The 19,498-nt window shown below is 40.9% G+C and overlaps 1 protein-coding gene across 5 annotated transcripts in view; it reads left to right on the forward strand.

Annotated features, from left to right (window-relative positions):
* Positions 1–19,498, forward strand: part of abcc8 (ATP-binding cassette, sub-family C (CFTR/MRP), member 8) — a 230,982-nt gene that overhangs the window by 103,556 nt on the left and 107,928 nt on the right. For all 5 annotated transcript variants that reach the window (XM_078220631.1, XM_078220629.1, XM_078220628.1 and 2 more), the window contains exons 9-10: positions 468–602; positions 3,470–3,632. In XM_078220631.1, coding sequence (XP_078076757.1) covers positions 468–602; positions 3,470–3,632 — 298 coding nt within the window. The remainder of the gene's footprint in view (positions 1–467; positions 603–3,469; positions 3,633–19,498) is intronic.

A 19,498-nucleotide genomic window follows, 5' to 3' on the forward strand; every position in this document is an offset into this window, starting at 1 on the left:
CAACTATGATGGTCACATCACAATCCAGTCCAATTCTTTCATCAATGATGTCCAAGATTCACTGGATAGTAGTGAAGAGTAGGAATCCTGGCTGATTTTTTATTTCCAAAGCCAACCAGACTAGGGCCAATTGTATTACATGAAATTGTAGCCTGGTGCAGTTGCTTTTCCTGAGATGAGCAAAATGAGCACAGACCCAGGAATTGAATATAAGACCGTACCAGTCTATATAACTCAATTCTGCACCGGCACTAGTCAGGGGAATCCTGATGTCTGTAATCTTATTACACAATGCTATCGTTTTTCTTGAGGAGAGGATTCGAACTGGGAAAAGTCTACAATTATTTGATACAGAATACAGATAATGGCTATAAACTCAACAGAATGTGAACCACTTAGAATTCAGATTGAACCATTGTGAAGTTAATTGAATATCTGTCAAAATGGTCATCTTATCTTTATTGCAGATTATTGTAGGTGTGATTCTTCTTTACTACCTCCTTGGAATTAGTGCCTTAATCGGAGCAACAGTAATTGCAGTGCTGGCCCCTGTCCAGTATTTCGTAGCGACCAAATTCTCTCAGGCGCAGAGAAGCACATTGGTGAGTGTCATTTAATCAAATGCTGGTTTGTTTGTGGGAATTATTTATGTTCCTCTCGCACCCACAGATGCTGCATTTACCAAAGAAGCAGGCAAATAAGAGACCTGATCTCAAAGTTATATCTTTGTTGCTCCATAACCAACCATTCCTTTGTAGGGTGCAAGCAAGCATCACAGCATCCAGTTCATCCAATCTGAGAAAAATCTTCTAACGGGTACCTCCCTTCTAATGACGTAAATAAGAATGAAGCTTTGTTAGGTTCACCAAACTGTGCTGTTCGATGAATCCTGAGTATATAGAACCAATGATGCTTACATCTCTGACTAATAATAATGAATAGAAGGATGTCAGGGGCTATCAAATTGTTAAAGCTATGAAATGACAAATTTCCTTTCATGTGTAGGTTTTTTTTGGCAAAACTGTGTAATAATTTGCTTTTTTTTTACAGTTTTTAAAATAAAGTTAAACCAATATGAAGGGGGCGCAGTGCTGGCACAATGTACTGTGTAGTACCAATGTGCCATGGTGGTGGTATGAATGTGCTATGTCACAGATTGTTGGGGCACAGGTTCACTGCAACATTCCTCTGAGTGCCTATTTCAGCTCCATTGCTTTGAAAGTATACAGAGTGGAAGCAAACATTTTAACACAAAGAGGTAAAGGTGGACCATTTCCAAATCTTTTCTAACACAGCTCCTTACAGTTCTCTCCAGCTGGGAATGCCTTTAACAGAATTCTAAGAGTAAGTCACCTGATTTCACTCCCTTCACCATTCTGTAGCTGGGAGAGAAAACACAAGTACCCAAACTCCCACATGAATGGAACTATTAGACCCATTGAGGTTTCTTTTTTTTGTATTTTATGAAATAATATAATACAGGAATCTACATTTTGATAGAAATGGAAAGTAATACATTTTCTGCTAAGTGAATGGGCAAATTGAAATAAGTTTTGGACAGAAAAAAACCTATTTTCTGAAATAATATGCTTTCAACTCCTTGACATCAACTATGAAGTACAGGTGCTGTACTTTTGTTTAGGGACTGAATGGTGAGTTGGATCAGATATAAAGATAAATATTCATCCTGGACAGCAATACAGGTTGGGCAGTAACTATAGTCTGATTTTTAATTACCCCATCCAATATTCTGTAGTTGTTGCAATTCAGCCTGCTTTTGACTCTTGCCCAAGACATATTTGTACCTCAGTCTTTTACAGCTGAGACTATAGTTTAAAGCCACTCAAATAATGGACAAATACCTTCTCAGTCTGTTATTTAAAATTAGTTTAGGTAGTCCTAAGTCAGTCTTGAGGGAGAGTGGGTCAATAGCATAACGGACCTTGATTTGGCAGACATATTATAGTTCACACTGATCTGAATCTAAGTGACATCTAGATGCTGCAAATCTCATGTTCTGCAAATCTAGTCAGCAGCTTTTTTTTATTCAATCGTGGGACATGGGCGTCGTTGGCTGGCTATCATTTATTGCCCATCCCTAGTTGCCCTTTGATGGTAGTTGAGAGTCAACCACATTGCTGTGGCTCTGGAGTCACCTGCAGCCCAGACTAGGTAAGGGCGGCAGATTTCCTTCCCTAAAGAACATTAGTGAACCAGATGGGTTTTTCCGACAATCGACAATGGCTTCACGGTCATCAATAGATTCTTAATTCCAGATATTTTTTGTTGAATTCAAATTCCACCAGCTGCTGTGGCAGGTTTCAAACCCGGGCCCTCAGAATATTAGCTGAGTTTCTGGATTAATAGTCTAGTGATAATACCACTAGGCCATCGCCTCCCCAGCTAATTTCTATTCGAAGAATGCAAAGCAATCATCCACTTACTACTAACATTTAAACATTCTATCAGAAGTTTTAAAGGTTCTCACAAGATATGGTACAGCAGGCTGGAGTTATATTACAGCCAGTGTAAACTGAAATTAATGTGAAGAGATCACCCACCATTTGATTTCAGTGCATTTGGGTGTTGTATTCTTTTTCTGTGGAAATACACTGTGGAAATACTCTGAAAATTACAGCATTACTGCATCGTAAAATTTACATCCGATGTAAAATGTGTTTGAACCACCTTCTCCTGTAACCTCTTCTGGCCACACAACCCTGAGTGGACTCTTATGTCCCACCAAATGTGACCACTTGTGCAGCCCTATTTCCTTCACTGCACCATTGGTAGCTATCCTTTCAGTTGTCTAGGTCATTGGCTCTGGAATTTCCTCCCTAAACTGTTCTGCCAATCTGCCTCTCCCGCCTACTTTAAGACAATCCTTAAAACCTACCTCCGTGACCAAATAATGTCTCCTTCAATGGCTTGTTGACAATGATTGTCTGATTATACTTCTGTGAAGGGCCTGAGGACATTTTGCTGTATTAGAGGTTCTTTATAAATGCAGGTTGTTGTTGTTAAGGCAATGTGAGCACTATTGCCAACTGGCAGGGAGCTAAATGCTGCACAGAATCAACAAAAATTGAAATTCTGTCTCATTCAGAGAGATCGGTAGAGTGGCTGGTGTGTGAACTATAGGAGAGAACTGGTGCTTTTTTGAAGCACATTTCTCAGGCTAACGCATGCAGTTGGAATGGAACAGAGGAAGCTTTACTTTCCATACTACATGGAACATCAGAGCGCTTGATGTGATGTTTGTTACCAAAGTGGGAATGTGTTCCATCTCCAATCATGATTTATCTAACAGAAGGAAATAATGAATGAATTTGAAAGGAAAGGACAGTATCACGTAGAGGGGCTGAGGTAAATATTGGGCTGACGGGCAATTGTTCTGGTCCTGAGATGTCCCTATTAGATGAATTTGCAGTTCTTCAAGTCCAACTGTTGATTGTCCTTCCGCTTGCAGGATTATTCAAGTGAGCGCTTGAGGAAAACGAATGAACTGCTACGAGGAATCAAGTTACTTAAACTTTATGCTTGGGAGCAAATCTTCCATAAAAGTGTGGAAGAGACTCGACACAAGGAGTTAACAAGTCTCAAATCTTTTGCCCTCTATACCTCCATATCGAGTAAGAATCAGTTTACATTTCATTTTAAAAAGTGCAATATCAGTTTGATGTTTGTTTATGTTAAGTTGTCTCGCTCTTATCAAACTTGTTGTATCTGTTCCATTTGTTTTGCCCTTCGTATAACCAGGAGCGGCCATGCAATCGTAACTGAATTACATTTCCCAAAAGGGAGGAAAACTGCAATAAGGTTTGATTAAAGTTTAGTGCATAGTCTCTTCCCTTTCAAGCTGAAATGGTTGAGAAATCATTGTTTCTGTGGCTATTGAAAGGACCTTCAGTTTAGGTATGAATGACGATTTGAATACTGTGGCCCAGAATAGAGTTCTGGAAGGTCAAAAGGAATTAATTAATTAAACAGTAAGAATGTCAAAATTAATTATATGTATCTTCCTTGCATACAAACATGACACCAATCAAGAAATTGTGGACCATGTGAAGTTGGAGCAAGATGCCTTTTGACTAGTTTCACACTGTCTCAATCTCTGATCAATTATGTAAGAAAGTTATAGATCCACAGAGATTTCTTTTTATAATATTTCGTATGCTCATTATGCTGAAAATATCTTCTAACCTTACAGATTTTTGAGGAATTTTCCACAAAACAGCCAGGTTTTCTCTCCAGATCTTCTGACACTTTGTCAGAAAAAGCACAGGCGCATGTTTTATGCCATCCTTCCTGAGGGGTGGGGCTTAAGGATTCCAGCAAGGCTGGCTCCACAAAGATCGGAGCACCATTTTTAAAGGGTGCCGCAATTTTAAAGTTAAAGATTTGGGGCGGCACGGTGGCACAGCGGTTAGCACTGCGGTCTCACAGCTCCAGGGACCTGGGTTCGATTCCTGGCTTGGGTGGAGTGTGCACATTCTCCCCATGTATGTGTGGGTTTCTTCCAGGTGCTCCGGTTTCCTCCCACACTCCAAAGATGTCCGGGTTAGGTTGATTGGCCATGCTAAATTGCCCCTTAGTGTCCCGGGATGTGTAGGTTAGAGGGATCAGCGGGGTAAATGTGTGGGGTTGTGGGGATAGGGATTGTTGCCGGTGCAGACTCGATGGGCTGAATGTAGGGATTCTATTCTATCCCAACCCCCTTCCCCACCCCCACAGACATCTCAACCACCTGCAGACAAGGGGAACACCCCCAACCCTAGACCACAGAGAAGGAACCTTCCCCCAATAATGAACAGGGTCAGTCCCCCCCACCTCTCACATCCATCATCACCAGCATCAGGACATCAGACCACCCCCCCCCCCCCCCCCCCCCCCCCCCCCACCCCAATGCAATGCACCAGATCACTGCCCTGACATGTGTTAGGGACCAAATCAGAAACTGCAAGGTATATTATGAATTGAGCCTTGACCCCAAGTTTTTTTGATTTTGGCATTAGGGTGAGCATAAGGTGTTTTCTTTCTCAGTCTGATTCTATTGATCAACTGGGAAGTTTTTATCAAAACAAATTTTATTTAACAACACTGTTTAATTATGAAAAAAAGAATTAGTATAACTTTTACCAATTGAAATACTTAAACATGGCAAGAAATTATTCTTAGCAGCTATCTTTCTTTATAGTTCCAATGTAAGCAGCATTCACATAGACATAAATCCCTCTTCAGAATCAGCACATGGGTGCTGTGTTTCCAGTATTTTAACCCCTCTGGACATATACAGAATGACACCTATCTTCGGACTCTCACACAGCAACCTCCAGAGAAAGATCCACCCCTAAACAACAGAATCTCAGAGAGAGAGATTTATTTCCTGGCAGACCCAGTCTCAAATGCCAAAGAGAAAATGAAACACACAGAAAGCGATCTCTCTCTAAACATCCCAAGCAGCACATTAAGCTTGATTTCCCTTTTTAAGCCTAGCTCTATCCAGTCATATGAACTTACATGTCAATCAAGCTAATCAAGGTTCACTCTGAAAAACCCGAGGCGAAAACACTAGAATAACAGCTCTGCATTAGTGCAGATTAAAACATTCTAGCAATTAGGAGCAATTATACTGCTGCAGTAACAACGGGGCTACCAGATGCAGGCAAAATGACACCGATAATAAAACAAACTGCTAAAACAGATCCTGCACAAGAAACATGACCCCAATACATTTTTCAAGGCACTACATCGTCACACATGTCCTTGACCACCCAGGAGCTACACTGGCCTCTGCGCCCCCTCATGGTCAACCCACCACGTGGAGAACCATAGGGAACTCCATGTCCTTCCATGGGGGAAGGCATGATGTGATTTAAAGGGTGCTCAGGTACTCAGTTAGGCAACATTGGGTTTTCCACATAACCAAATCTCCAGTGGGGCAGAAATTCCGCTCTTCGAGCCAATAAGAATCCAGCTGTTCTCCATTGGTGTCAGTGTCTTCAGGATCAGTGGTTGTTGCCCCAATAATGTTTCAAGATCCAGCCTGAGGATCACTAACCAAAGAAATAGAACATCAGTGGGAACTGCTTAAAATGGTGCTCAATAGAATCTAGGAGCCATACATCCCATTAAAAAGCAATGACAACTAGTGATTAATGAGGCACAACGGATGATTTTTTTAAAATTGAAATTAGAGAAAAAAGGCATATACTGAGTATCTAGACAGCAAAAGAGAGGATGGCGAAAGAAAGGTGAGAAGTTAGGAAAGATGTCAAAAAAAATAGGAAGGCAAAGCAAAACTATAAAAATAAATTATCAAGGCATTCAGAAAGGTATAATATTCCATAGAGACATAAACAACAAAATAAATCTCAGGATAGGAATAGAGCCAATAAAATAAGAAATAATGAGAGAAAAATGTAGTTTTTCCAGTAGCAGAAATATTAAATAATTATTTTGCCAAGTATTTACCAGAAAGGCTAATATGGTGGGCATCATATTTGAAGATTTGTCTCCACCTAATGTTATGGTACTCAACCAGGTTTAAGATACAGATAAAGGCAATGTTGAGGGCTTGAACTGTTTCTTAGACAGAAACTTTGATAATTCGAAGAGATTAATAACAATGTAAAGATAATTATGACAGAGATTATAGAGATAATTAATAAACTGATCAAGCTTAGAAAGGATAAGACACCAGGATTGCATCAACATATATTAAAAGAATTTAGGTAAGCAACAGCAGAGGAATTCTTTACATATGTATAAGGAAACTCATTATAAAAGATAGAATTATCAGAGGACTGTCAGACAACTAATGTCATTCCAATATTTAAAACAGAAAATAGGAAAAGTCGGGGAACCATAGACTAATTAACTTAACTTTGGTGATAGACATGATAATAGAAACTTTATTCTGAGGTTTAATTTAAAAAACCTAGAAGTTGAAAATATAATAAGACTTGTGGCATGTATTTGAAAATGGAAGGTCATGCCTGACTGGACTTATTGATTCTTTCAAAGCAGTAACAAAAAGGGTAGACATGGGTAACGCAGTCAATGAGAGATTGAACAGGTTGGGTCAATTTTATCTAGAAAAGTTAGATTGACGGGGAAATCTGAGTTCTTTATCACTATGAAAGGTTCTGATTGGGTAAACTTGGAGAAGATATTTCTACTTGCAGAATTCCAGAAGGACTTTAATAAGGTATTGCATGATAGACTCATGACTGTAACCAGAACCTGTCAAGTCAGGGAGTATGTTATAGATGGATAGCATGCTAAGGAGAGTATGGATCATCACTCACATTGGCAAAAGGTGGGAAATGGTGTCTCACAGGGATCAGTTCTAGTTCCACTGTTACTCATCAGTGAAATAAATAATTTGGACCCGGGAATCAGAAGTATAAATTAGCCAATGAAACCACATGGATGGGTATATTTAATATAGAGGAAGATTTTGATTTGATTTGATTTATTATTGTCACATGTCACACTGTCACATACAGTGAAAAGTATTGGTTTCTTGCGCACTATACAAAGCATATCGCTCATAGAGAAGGAAAGGAGAGAGTGCAGAATGTAGTGTTACAGTCATAGCTAGGGTGTAGAGAAAGATTAACTTAGTGCGAGGCAGGTCCATTCAAAAGTCTGATGACAGCAGGGAAGAAGCTGTGAGAAAGTGAGAAAATGCAGGAAGACATTAATAAACTTGCAGAACAGAATTGGCAAATGATTGTAAATATAGCTAAATGTTTCTTTGATTTGATTTGATTCATTTTTGTCATATGTATTAGTATGCAGTGAAAAGTATTATTTCTTGCACACCGTACAGACAAAGCATACCGTTTATAGAGAAGGAAAGAAGAGGGTGCAGAATGTAGTGTTACAGTCATAGCTAGAATGTAGAGAAAGATCAACTTAATATAAGGTAGGACCATTCAAAAGCCCGATGGGAGCAGAGAAGAAGCTGTTCTTGAATCAGTTGATACGTGACCTCAGACTTCTGTATCTTTTTCCTGAAGAAAGAAGGTGGAAGAGAGTATGTCCAGGGTGCGTGGGTTCCTTGATTATGCTGGGTTACTTTTCTGTGACAGTGGGAATGTAGACAGAGTCAAAGGTTGGGAGACTGGTTTGTGTGATGGGCCGGGCTTCGTTCACGACTCTTCGTAGTTTCTTTGGTAGGGAGAATAAGGAGGCCGTATTATCTTGGAAAATAAGTGTTCAAAAATGAGATAGAGGAGCAGAGAAATCTAGGGTACAGATACACAAATTGCTAAAAATAGCAGCACAGATTTATAAAGCCATTAAAAATCAAATAAATCACTTGAGTTCATTCTTACACAAATAAAATTGAAAAACAGAAATGATTTTAAACTTGTGTATCTGAAGCATTGTAAATAGTTCTGGTCTCCATATTATAGAGGTTATGGAGATAATGGGGAAGGTGCAAAAGAGATTTACAAGAATGATACCAGAAGGTTATACCTATCAGGAAAGATTTAACAAGTAAAGTCTGTTTGCTCTAAAAAGAAAGAGATGACAGGGACCTTTAGCAGTATCAAATGCTTTGATAGGGTGGATGTAGAAAGGATGTTTCCCTTCCAGATGCGACATGAATTAGGGGCCATAAATAAAAGATAATCTATTAAATCCAGGAGAGTTCAGGCAGCTTTATTAACTCAGAGAGTGGTTTTGATGTGGAAGTTGTGACCACAAGTTGGAGATGAACCAGGTGAATGTGAGAGAAGGGTGGAAATCGGAAGGAAAGTTGATTCGTTTTTCCAGATCAGGATGAGAACAGGAGACAACACTAATACATCAATTTGCCAGAGAGGTGAGGGAGGGAGCCTGAGTAGGAATAAAACAAAGAATGTTCCACATATCCCACAAAAAGAAGAAAACCTCAGCCAGGCAGAAGGAAGGTTGTGGGTGGAGGCTGGTTAGCCCTTCATTCGAAGACCCCTAAGACCGATTCTGGAGGGAGATGGAATTGTTGGGAATCGGAACGTTCATAGTGAAGAGATGATAGTTAGGCTCAGGAAATTGTTTTAGATTAAGTTTGAAATGGCAAGATCATTGTGCAAAAAGACAAAATCAATGCATTCCAATTATCTCAAATTTTCAGCAAATTCCTGGTCATTATATAAGTGTAAGGAGTGCATTCCTTTAACATGGGGCTAAATTATGCAACATATTCTGGTAGAGCTAAGCCCTATCCTCTATCCCTGATTCAAATGAAGTCTATACTTAATCTTGACTTCAAATCTGTAACTGCAGTCTATTATTTTTCTGCCCTCATCAGTGGAACTGTGCCTCTGTGATAGTGTACACACTTGCTGTTCATATATTAATTAAAATAATGAAATCCTGTAGATTGCTGAGTAGCTCCCTGCAATTAAATCACTTTTCATCTAGTCTTTGGCGTTTGACATATTGTTAGAGTAGCAATAAGCTCCTCTACCCAATCATTCATTTGAGAATAAGATCATAAGACATAGGAGCAGGAAAATTCCATTCAGCCCATCAAGTGTGTTCTGCCATTCAATGAGATCATGACTGAATGATAATCCTCAACTCCACTTTCCCACCTTATCCTCATAATCTTTGATTCCCTTCCTGATTAAAAATCTGTCTATCTCAGCTTTGAACACACTTAACTACCCAGCCTCTACAGCCCTCTACGGTGAAGAATTGCACAGATTCACTAGCCCCTGAGGGAAGAAATTCCTCCTCCCCTTTGTTTTAAATGGGTGACGCCTTACTCTGAGATTATGCCTCCAGTCCTAGACTCTCCCACAAAGGGAAATAACCACACTTAGCGTCTAACCTGTCAAGCCTCCTGAGAATCCTATGTCTCATTGAGGTTGTCTTATCTAAACTCCAATGAGTACAGGCCCAACCTACTCAACCTCTCTTCATAAGAAGATCCCTCCATACCCAGGATCAACCGAGTGAACCTTCTCTGGACTGCTTCCAATGCCAGTATACCTTTGCTTAGATAAGGGAACCAAAACTATTCATGGTATTCCAGATGTGCTCTAACTAGTGCCTTGTATAGTTTTATTGAAATTTCTCTATTTTTGCACTCCATTCCCTTTGAAATAAAGGCCAATATTCCAATTGCCTTCCTTACTACCTGCTGAACTTGCATGCTCGCTTTTTGCACAAGGACCCCCAAATCCCTCTGTGTGACAGCTTTCCATAGTCATTCTCCATTTAAATAATATTCTGTTCCTTTATTCTTCCTCCTAAAGTACATTATTGCACATTTTCACTTATCCTGTCTATATCCCTCTGTAGACTCTGTGTCATCCTAAACACTTGATTTCCCATGCATTTTTGTGTCATCTGCAAACTTGGCAATAGTATATTCACTTCCCTCTCCAAGTCATTAATATATATTGTGAATAGTTGTGACCCCAGCACTCATCCCTGTGGCACTCCACTAGTTACAGGTTGTCATCCTAAAAATCCCCCTCCCAACTCTCTGGCTTCTATCAGTTAACCAATCCTCTATCCATGCTAATATACTGCCCCCAACACCATGGACTCATCTTATTAAGTAGCCTTTTGTGCAGTACCTTATTGAATGCCTTTTGGAAATCCAACTATATTACATCTACTGGTTTCCCTTTTTCTATCCTGTTTGTTACCATCTCGAAGAATTCTAATAAATTGTCAGGTAGAATTGTATGAGTTGGATCAAAATTTCTTTATTTGGAACTGTTGGCATGAATAACTAGTTAAGAAAGAAAATTAGATTCATGGTCAGACAGAACCTTTTTTGGCAACCAACTCAAGTAAACATTTGTAGAAACGCATTGGCCACAGATCTGCACTCATGAATGCAAGACCTATCATAACTCAAGATACTTCACACTCAAAGACTTTAATTTCCACGAGTCTTCTCTCAATCATCTATTGCAACTCCATCTGAACAGGAAGATTGTGGATGGGAGTTTATAGCCTCGCTCGTCCCAAAACTGTAAAATCCCGCCCGAGATCAATGGACCTTCCCATTGCCCGCCCCTCATCCACTCTAATTACCATAGTCGGTGGGGCAGTAAAATTCCGGCCTATGTATCTGTAATGGAGCTATCCCAACTTTCTACTTTGAGAAGTCTAGAGAACGTATAGTATCCCTCCAGAGTTACCATAAATACTTGTGTAAAGGTTGAATTTTTGAGACAAACCTTTCAGATCAATGGTCATAGAGTCAACTTTTACATCGGCAATATTTTTGAAAGGTTAACATGTGTGCTTGATTTGTGCTAATTTGACTGGACAAGTTTACCTCAGGTGATGGGAAAGCTGAGGTATTGCTAAATTAATTTAAATAATTTTTAATGCATTATAAAAGGATGCTGAAATCTGTTCAATAAACTTTTCAAATCTGATCCTCTGCTCAATATTCTTAAACATAGAACTGCTGCAAAAGAAAACCTAGCCTATAATTGCATTTACCACATTTTATAAAAATACCATTCCATGCCTCAGTTTTTAGGCACTATTAGTTAGTAAGTCCACCTTCTACCCTTGCACAGTGCAAAGTTCCATTATCATCACCCTTTTTAAAAAAGAAATTAAATCAGCATTTATAATCTCAGCTATTCATCCATCATTTTTGATGAGTTAACTTCTCTTTGTAATTTTTATGACAACTGGGAATTTCTTTTACTAATGTTGTGAAATATTTGGTTGGTTTCATTCTTGCCTTTCCAATTGTAGCCCGAGCATTTGAAGCCTTGGCTTCTCTTTTCCCAGCCCCACATTCCCTTTTGGTTGTGCCATTTTGGGACATTGATACTTGAAAAACTAGGGTTGACTTTTACATGAATACCTATAGAACATAACGGCAATATACATGTGTCATTGTGCTGTACTTGATGTATCTTTGTATGTTATTGTAAGATTGAATCAGTAAGTGATGCAAAAAAAAGGGTGATATCACTCATCTTGGGGAAAGTCTTAAAATTCACCTTATTTCGTTTCCTCTATAGTTTCATTCCCAATTATCTTTAAATTTGCCTTTTTGACCACATGCATTACTTCACCCTCCTGTTAACTGTCAGCACGTCCTCCAAGTAGAGAAGTTTGTATAGAATTTCTGCAATCATATATCATAACTTCAGTGGGAGATTGGGAGAAGCCCTGGAGAAAGGGTGAGAATATTGGAACTTTGCACAGAGCAAGAATGGACTCACTAACTATGATCGCTCAAAGACTGCTAATTTCATAAAATGCAGTAGGAGTGGAAGACTCGACTAGGTTTTTTTTGCAGCAGGTTATCTTTAGGAATAAACGATAATTAACACTGCTTCTCTGGAGCTTCTATCAATATTCTGTTGAAATTACAGTGGAGATGGGTATTAGCACAGAAATTCTAACTCTATAGTATTGAAATGTCTTATCTTGGCAAATGTTTTGATATTTGAAAATCTCTTTGACATCTGTCTCTTTGTGTGCCACACTGAGATTTTTGCATTCACAATATTCATCGCCTCGGCACTCTAGACTCAGATGGTAGGCCAAAAACATTTCAACACATAGGGTGAGATTTTCGACAGCCTGCCTCTCAACCTCAGAAGCCACATGGAACTGGTCAGTAACAAAAGAGAAATCTATTGTAGCTCACCAAGAACAGGGACACAAGTGATTTAAAAAAAAGGTTATGTTATGTTGTTAAGTTTCTTTTTCTTACAATAACATGTAAAATTTATTGCTTAGCACCATTTCCACATCTTGCTGACTGTTGTATGTATTGCCCTTTCATTTCTTTTATGCTATTATGTGACATAACTTATCAGGTGTGGATTGGGTGAATGTGTGGTTGAAAGTTTCTTTATTGCAGAGAGAGGCTGCTGGTACTGGAAGCAGGCTGGAGGATTCCAGTTGTGATGCTTTCCTGTGTGAGTCACCACTTGCTGAATATTAGAGCTTCTAGGACATCGCTGACACTTGGGTAGCAATGTATGCAGCTTGTTACGCAATGGTGCCTCATCTTAATATTCCTCCACCTCAATGTTCTTACCTGAAGCCTTCATTCATCTCCACATGCAATGCTTTTTGCTGAACCATGTTAGGAAAGAGTCAGCACACCACTATCATTCTGTACCACCTCACAGTGAGCATTAAACAGTACTCCAGACCTATCTCGGCACCTACATTGCATTTTCAGCATTCCATTGACTCCCTTTATAATATACCTGGTGGTCATGTGGCCTGCTTGCAACACTCCTGCACCTCTTTTATGGGACTCCCCACAGGTGTCATGAGCCAGATTTAGAAAGGACAGCTTTTGTCTCCTATTTATCAGTCCTTAAGTCTACTTGCTCAAATTAAAAGGTCTTGAGTGCCCAACTGCCCCTATATGAAAGCACCATGCTGCACACCTGCATGAACCTCTTCTTGAGGTTGCACACCACTGCAGTAATATAGCAACATTCCTTGTCATTAATAAAAACTCATAGTTGTTGTGGTGGCACTCAGATTGGCACATGTCTGCAGAGACAGTCTTGCAATATGGGGCGGCACGGTGGCACAGTGGTTAGCACTGCTGCCACATAGTGCGTGGGACACGGGTTTTATTCCTGGCTTGGGTCAGTGTGTGGAGTTTACACGTTCTCTCCATGTCTGTGTGGGTTTCCTCCGGGTGCACTGGTTCCCTCCCACAGTCTGAAAGACGTGCTGGTTAGATGCATTGGCCGTGCTAAATTCTCCCTCATGTGTACCCGAATAGGTGCCGGAGTGTGATGACTAGGAGATTTTCACAGTAACTTCATTGCAGTGTTAATGTAAGCCTACTTGTGACAAATAAATAAAACTTTAGAACTTTTCTTTACAAATTACATTGTTTACTGATCCTAAACAGAAAGATACATTGAATCCACATTCTCACATTGGCCACAATTGAAGTGCCTCCTGTGACCTCAGCCCTTATCTTGTGCATCTGCCTCTTGTGCATCTGCTAATCCCACCACAGTGTGTCAAATCAGCTGTACGATTTGAGCATTTATTAAGTTCAGGTTATCTGAATGTGATGGGTCTCAATAAAATGTACCGGCCAATGGCAAGCCGCCTCTTCCTCAGGAAAAAATACCATGGGGTGGGTGTATAATCCCACCCTGTGGGCAACATTTCTCCATTTTTCTGTACAGCATCACAGTGGGCAGGAAAATTGGCATTAAAGCTATCAGCCCCAATGATGATTTTATCAGTCGTATTGCTCGCAACATTGAGAAAAATTGACAAGGGCAGGCCCCACAATGTCAGGCTGGAGCCCGCCCCACCAGCAAATTAGTTTTTTAAAGGCCTCTCCCATACACAAAAGTAAAAGTAGAACACTAGCCCTACACCCACACAACTGCCCAATCATGACTCTCTCTCACTGAGCGATGCACTCACCAAAACTCTAGCGGGTCTGTAAACAGGATGGGGGGAGGGATTGGGGATGGGGGGGTTATTGTCAGACATAGAACCTGATAATTAGATTTAATGAATCCCATTATGTCACTGGTGGACAATCACTACAGGATATTCATTGACGCATAATGTGATTTGGGCCTCTTGTGAGATTTTGCACTCACATCGGCATTCATGCCCGATGTGAACAGGAGCACAAAATCCCAGCCAATGTCTTCATTTCCCACCTGCCCTAACTGATGCGCGGACTCTAATGAACAGGTTATTTCCTGCAGCCAAACATTCTCAATGAGACTTAAAAGTTAGGTTATGGTTGTCATTATTTTTCTTCAAAGTTAACCATGCATCCAGTCCTAACCAATGTTGCCTGCAGCTTCTCTTTGCTGTGTGCAGTCTGATTGTTGCACTGTCCAGTCCTGTTAAGATTGCACATGTGCCTATCTTAAAGGGAACGTTGTTTGTGCATGACCTGACATGTGCAGCATATTCCTGATTGTTACACAGCTACGCTTGTGTAGCTCAGAGGGGACATTGTCCCCCTACTCAGCCATCCCTCAATTTCCCCCACGTTAATTTTAACCATTCATTTTGCACCACAAAGAAAAATTCAGGCTGATAAATCTGATCTAAGGCATGATGTGATTCAATGTTGTTCCATATTGTCAATAGGTAATACCAGGTCAATAGAAACACTCAAGCTTTCAAACCTAGACTGACTCAGCACAATCTTTGATACAGTTTGCACTGTTTCTAGCTGCTTCATCAATTTCTAAACCATATTAAAAAAAACCCAATGAAATGCCACATGTAATCCCCAACTGCAACATATATTTTTAGATGACTCTCGCAGACGACATCAAATGATGTAATGAACCCTAGACCACAGCACAAAACTGTTGAGAGGACAGAGCTAATTGGTATTAAATTACCAGTCTCACAAAAGTCCACAGGGTGTGTTATGTGGGTAATGGTTTATTGAACTGAAATGGAGACGCTCTTCTGAGCTTGGAGTTAAGGCACAATATTGGAATAAATTGCCCTGTTCTATATCTAACCGTACTGTATATGTCAGTGTTTGATGCTCACATGGATTGCAAAAATTGAAAACATGTTCTATTCTTTAGCTCTATTAGCTGTCCCATCCTTGCTTCCCATTAAAACTTCAAATATCAGTTTACACACAACTATTTTAGTGATTCTCATTAAGAAAGCATGAGATGAAGACACACTTCCAAGGTCATTTGTTTCCTTGTTGATTTAGTCAAGTCCTCAGTGTCAGTTTACTTGATATTTCCAATATATTATCAGCACCAAAGGGGGCAATACTAACATACAAAGCAGAAATATCTGTGTCAGTAAGCAGAATGTTATGCAGTATTTAATATTAACACATAAAGACAGACAGTTCCAGCTTCATGACCAATGATACCCATATCTAAAAATAATAAAGGTCTAAGGCAAATGAAATGTATGAAGTGGCCAAAGTTAAATATTACTTTTGTGAAGGTGTTGCAACAAAAATATAAGGCCAATGAGATTGAATTTGACTCTTATCCCAAGACTGTCTCTGGGAATACCAATTGTTGTGTATTCCTGTTGGGCAAGATTCTCCAGTCTCCCAGCCATGTGGTTCCCGCTGGTGGGAGGTGGCACATTATTTACTAACGGTGGGATTCTCCAGTCCCGCTGCTGTCAATGAGAATTCCTGTTAACATCACCCAACGCCGGTGGAAAACCCACAGGCAGGGGTGCGCTGCCAGTGGGACCAGAGAATCCCACTGGCGTGATCTGGCCAATATTTCTGATGTTTCCTTACTAGCAGCTTTGCAGTGGAACGGGGCACTTTAAGAGACAGATCATGTGATATCACTGATGATGTAATCGGCTGTTTGCACGGGGAGTAAAGGAGCACGGGCAATCGGGCAGTCTATCTTAACAGCCTGTAGTGTTAACAGCCTTTCAATAAAGCTCTCCGTTCATTTGAATCCTTGAAGCCTGCAGCCTAACTTTTAAAACCCCACATAGAAAACTGGTAATGAGGTGGTCTGATCACACTTGTAGCCACTTAAAAAGAAGAAAAAAGTGGAAAATGTCTGATAGTATTGTAGACACCCGACAGAGGAATAAATAATTGAAATCATCGCTACACGAAAGCTGGTGAGGGAGGGGTGCCAAACAACTGTCACGGCCACAGGAGGAACCGAAAATAATTTAAGATTCTGGAGAAAATAACTTCAGAAAGAAGCTTGCCACATGCTCTGTTCCAAAAATATCTGTAACAGCACCAGGAGCACCATTAGTAGCAAGTACCCTGCCACAACAATTTAGAGCTGGGGGTGTTGCAAAGCACAAAGGAAACAGGCTGAGCTAAAGTTTACCTTGTTTTGGGGAGTAAAGGAACATGGTAGTGCTGAAAATTATGTGCACATCATGCTCACACAGCCCTTTCCATAATAAAAATAGCGAGAGTCGTTGGCACCATGGGACCGTTTGATGAGAATACAGAGCAGAGAAGCTCATATACAGAGAGATTCAACTATTTTGTCCAAGTAAATGAGGTAGCAGCAGATAGAGCTGTGAAGAAGGCCTATAGTGTGTTAGCTTTTATTAACAGGGGGTTGGAGTTTAAGAGCCGTGGGGTTATGTTGCAACTGTACAGGACCTTGGTGAGACCACATTTGGAATATTGTGTGCAGTTCTGGTCACCTCACTATAAGAAGGATGTGGAAGCGCTGGAAAGAGTGCAGAGGAGATTTACCAGGATGCTGCCTGGTTTGGAGGGTAGGTCTTATGAGGAAAGGTTGCGGGAGCTAGGGCTGTTCTCTCTGGAGCGGAGGAGGCTGAGGGGAGACTTAATAGAGGTTTATAAAATGATGAAGGGGATAGATAGAGTGAACGTTCAAAGACTATTTCCTCGGGTGGATGGAGCTATTACAAGGGGGCATAACTATAGGGTTCGTGGTGGGAGATACAGGAAGAATATCAGAGGTAGGTTCTTTACGCAGAGAGTGGTTGGGGTGTGGAATGGACTGCCTGCAGTGATAGTGGAGTCAGACACTTTAGGAACATTTAAGCGGTTATTGGATAGGCACATGGAGCACACCAGGATGATAGGGAGTGGGATAGCTTGATCTTGGTTTCAGATAAAGCTCGGCACAACATCGTGGGCCGAAGGGCCTGTTCTGTGCTGTACTGTTCTATGTTCTTAGATATTGTAGTCCAAACTTGCCTGAGCATAACTGGGAGGAAAGCATTTAACCTCCTGAGATGTCTGGTAGAGCCAGAAAAGCCAGGCATGAAAACATACGATTAAATGAATGAATACCTCACATCTGTCTTCACCCAAAAGAATGAGGACGATGGTATGGAATTCAGGCAGAGAGATTGTAAGGTTCTTGAGCAAATTGACATAGGGAAGGACAAGGTATTGGAGGTATTGGCAGACTTAGAAGTGAATAAATCTCCAGGTCCAGATGAATTGTGTCCTAGGCTGCTGTGGGAGGCAAGGGAGGAGATTGCAGGGACTCTGACGCAAATTTTCAATTCCTCTCTGGCCACGGGGGAGGCCACGGGGTGTGGCTTTTTCTACCAAATAAACCTGTTGGACTTTAACCTGGTGTTGTTAAACTTCTTACACGGGGGAGGTGCCAGATGACTGGAGAACAGCTAAAGTGGTTCCGCTATTTAAGAAGGGATAAACCAGGGAACTACTAACCAGTGAGTCTCACGCCAGTGGTAGGGAAACTACTAGAGAAACTTCTGAAGGAGATCATCTGTCACCACTTGGAGAGGCAAAGCTTGATCAGGGACAGTCAACATGGCTTCGTCAGAGGGAGGTCATGCCTAACAAATTTGATTTTTTTGAGGAGGTAATCGGGTGTGTAGACGAGGGTAGTGCAGTCGATGTAGTTTATATGAATTTCAGCAAAGCCTTTGACAAGGTCCCACATGGGAGACTTGTAAAGAAAGTAAATTCACATGGGATACAGGGTAATTTGATAACGTGGATTCAAAAGTGGTTCAGTTGTAGGAGACAGAGGATGATGACAGAAGGCTGCTTTAGTGACTGGAAGAAGTTTAACAACACCAGGTTAAAGTCCAACAGGTTTATTTGGTAGCAAAAGCCACACAAGCTTTCGAGGCTCTGAGCCCCTTCTTCAGGTGAGTGGGAATTCTGTTCACAAACAGAACTTATAAAGACACAGACTCAATTTACATGAATAATGGTTGGAATGCGAATACTTACAACTTCCAACCTCAAACAGACCATTGTCCGCAGCAAACTACCCAGCCTTTAGGAGAACAGTGACCAAGAGACCACATAACCCTGCCACAGCAACCTCTGCAAGACGTGCCGGATCATCGACACAGATGCCATCATCTCACGTGAGAACACCATCCACCAGGTACACGGTACATACTCTTGCAACTCGGCCAACGTTGTCTACCTGATACGCTGCAAGAAAGGATGTCCCGAGGCATGGTACATTGGGGAAACTATGCAGATGCTGCGACAACGAATGAATGAACACCGCTCGACAATCACCAGGCAAGACTGTTCTCTTCCTGTTGGGGAGCACTTCAGCGGTCACGGGCATTCGGCCTCTGATATTCGGGTAAGCGTTCTCCAAGGCGGCCTTCGCGACACACGACAGCGCAGAGTCGCTGAGCAGAAACTGATAGCCAAGTTCCGCACACACAAGGACGGCCTCAACCGGGATATTGGGTTTATGTCACACTATTTGTAACTCCCACAGTTGCGTGGACCTGCAGAGTTTCACTGGCTGTCTTGTCTGGAGACAATACACATCTTTTTAGCCTGTCTTGATGCTCTCTCCACTCCCATTGTTTTGTTTCTTAAAGACTGGATTAGTTGTAAGTATTCGCATTCCAACCATTATTCATGTAAATTGAGTCTGTGTCTTTATAAGTTCTGTTTGTGAACAGAATTCCCACTCACCTGAAGAAGGGGCTCAGAGCCTCGAAAGCTTGTGTGGCTTTTGCTACCAAATAAACCTGTTGGACTTTAACCTGGTGTTGTTAAACTTCTTACTGTGTTTACCCCAGTCCA

This window comes from Mustelus asterias, chromosome 9 (assembly GCF_964213995.1).
Source record: "Mustelus asterias chromosome 9, sMusAst1.hap1.1, whole genome shotgun sequence".
Lineage (NCBI taxonomy): Eukaryota > Metazoa > Chordata > Chondrichthyes > Carcharhiniformes > Triakidae > Mustelus > Mustelus asterias.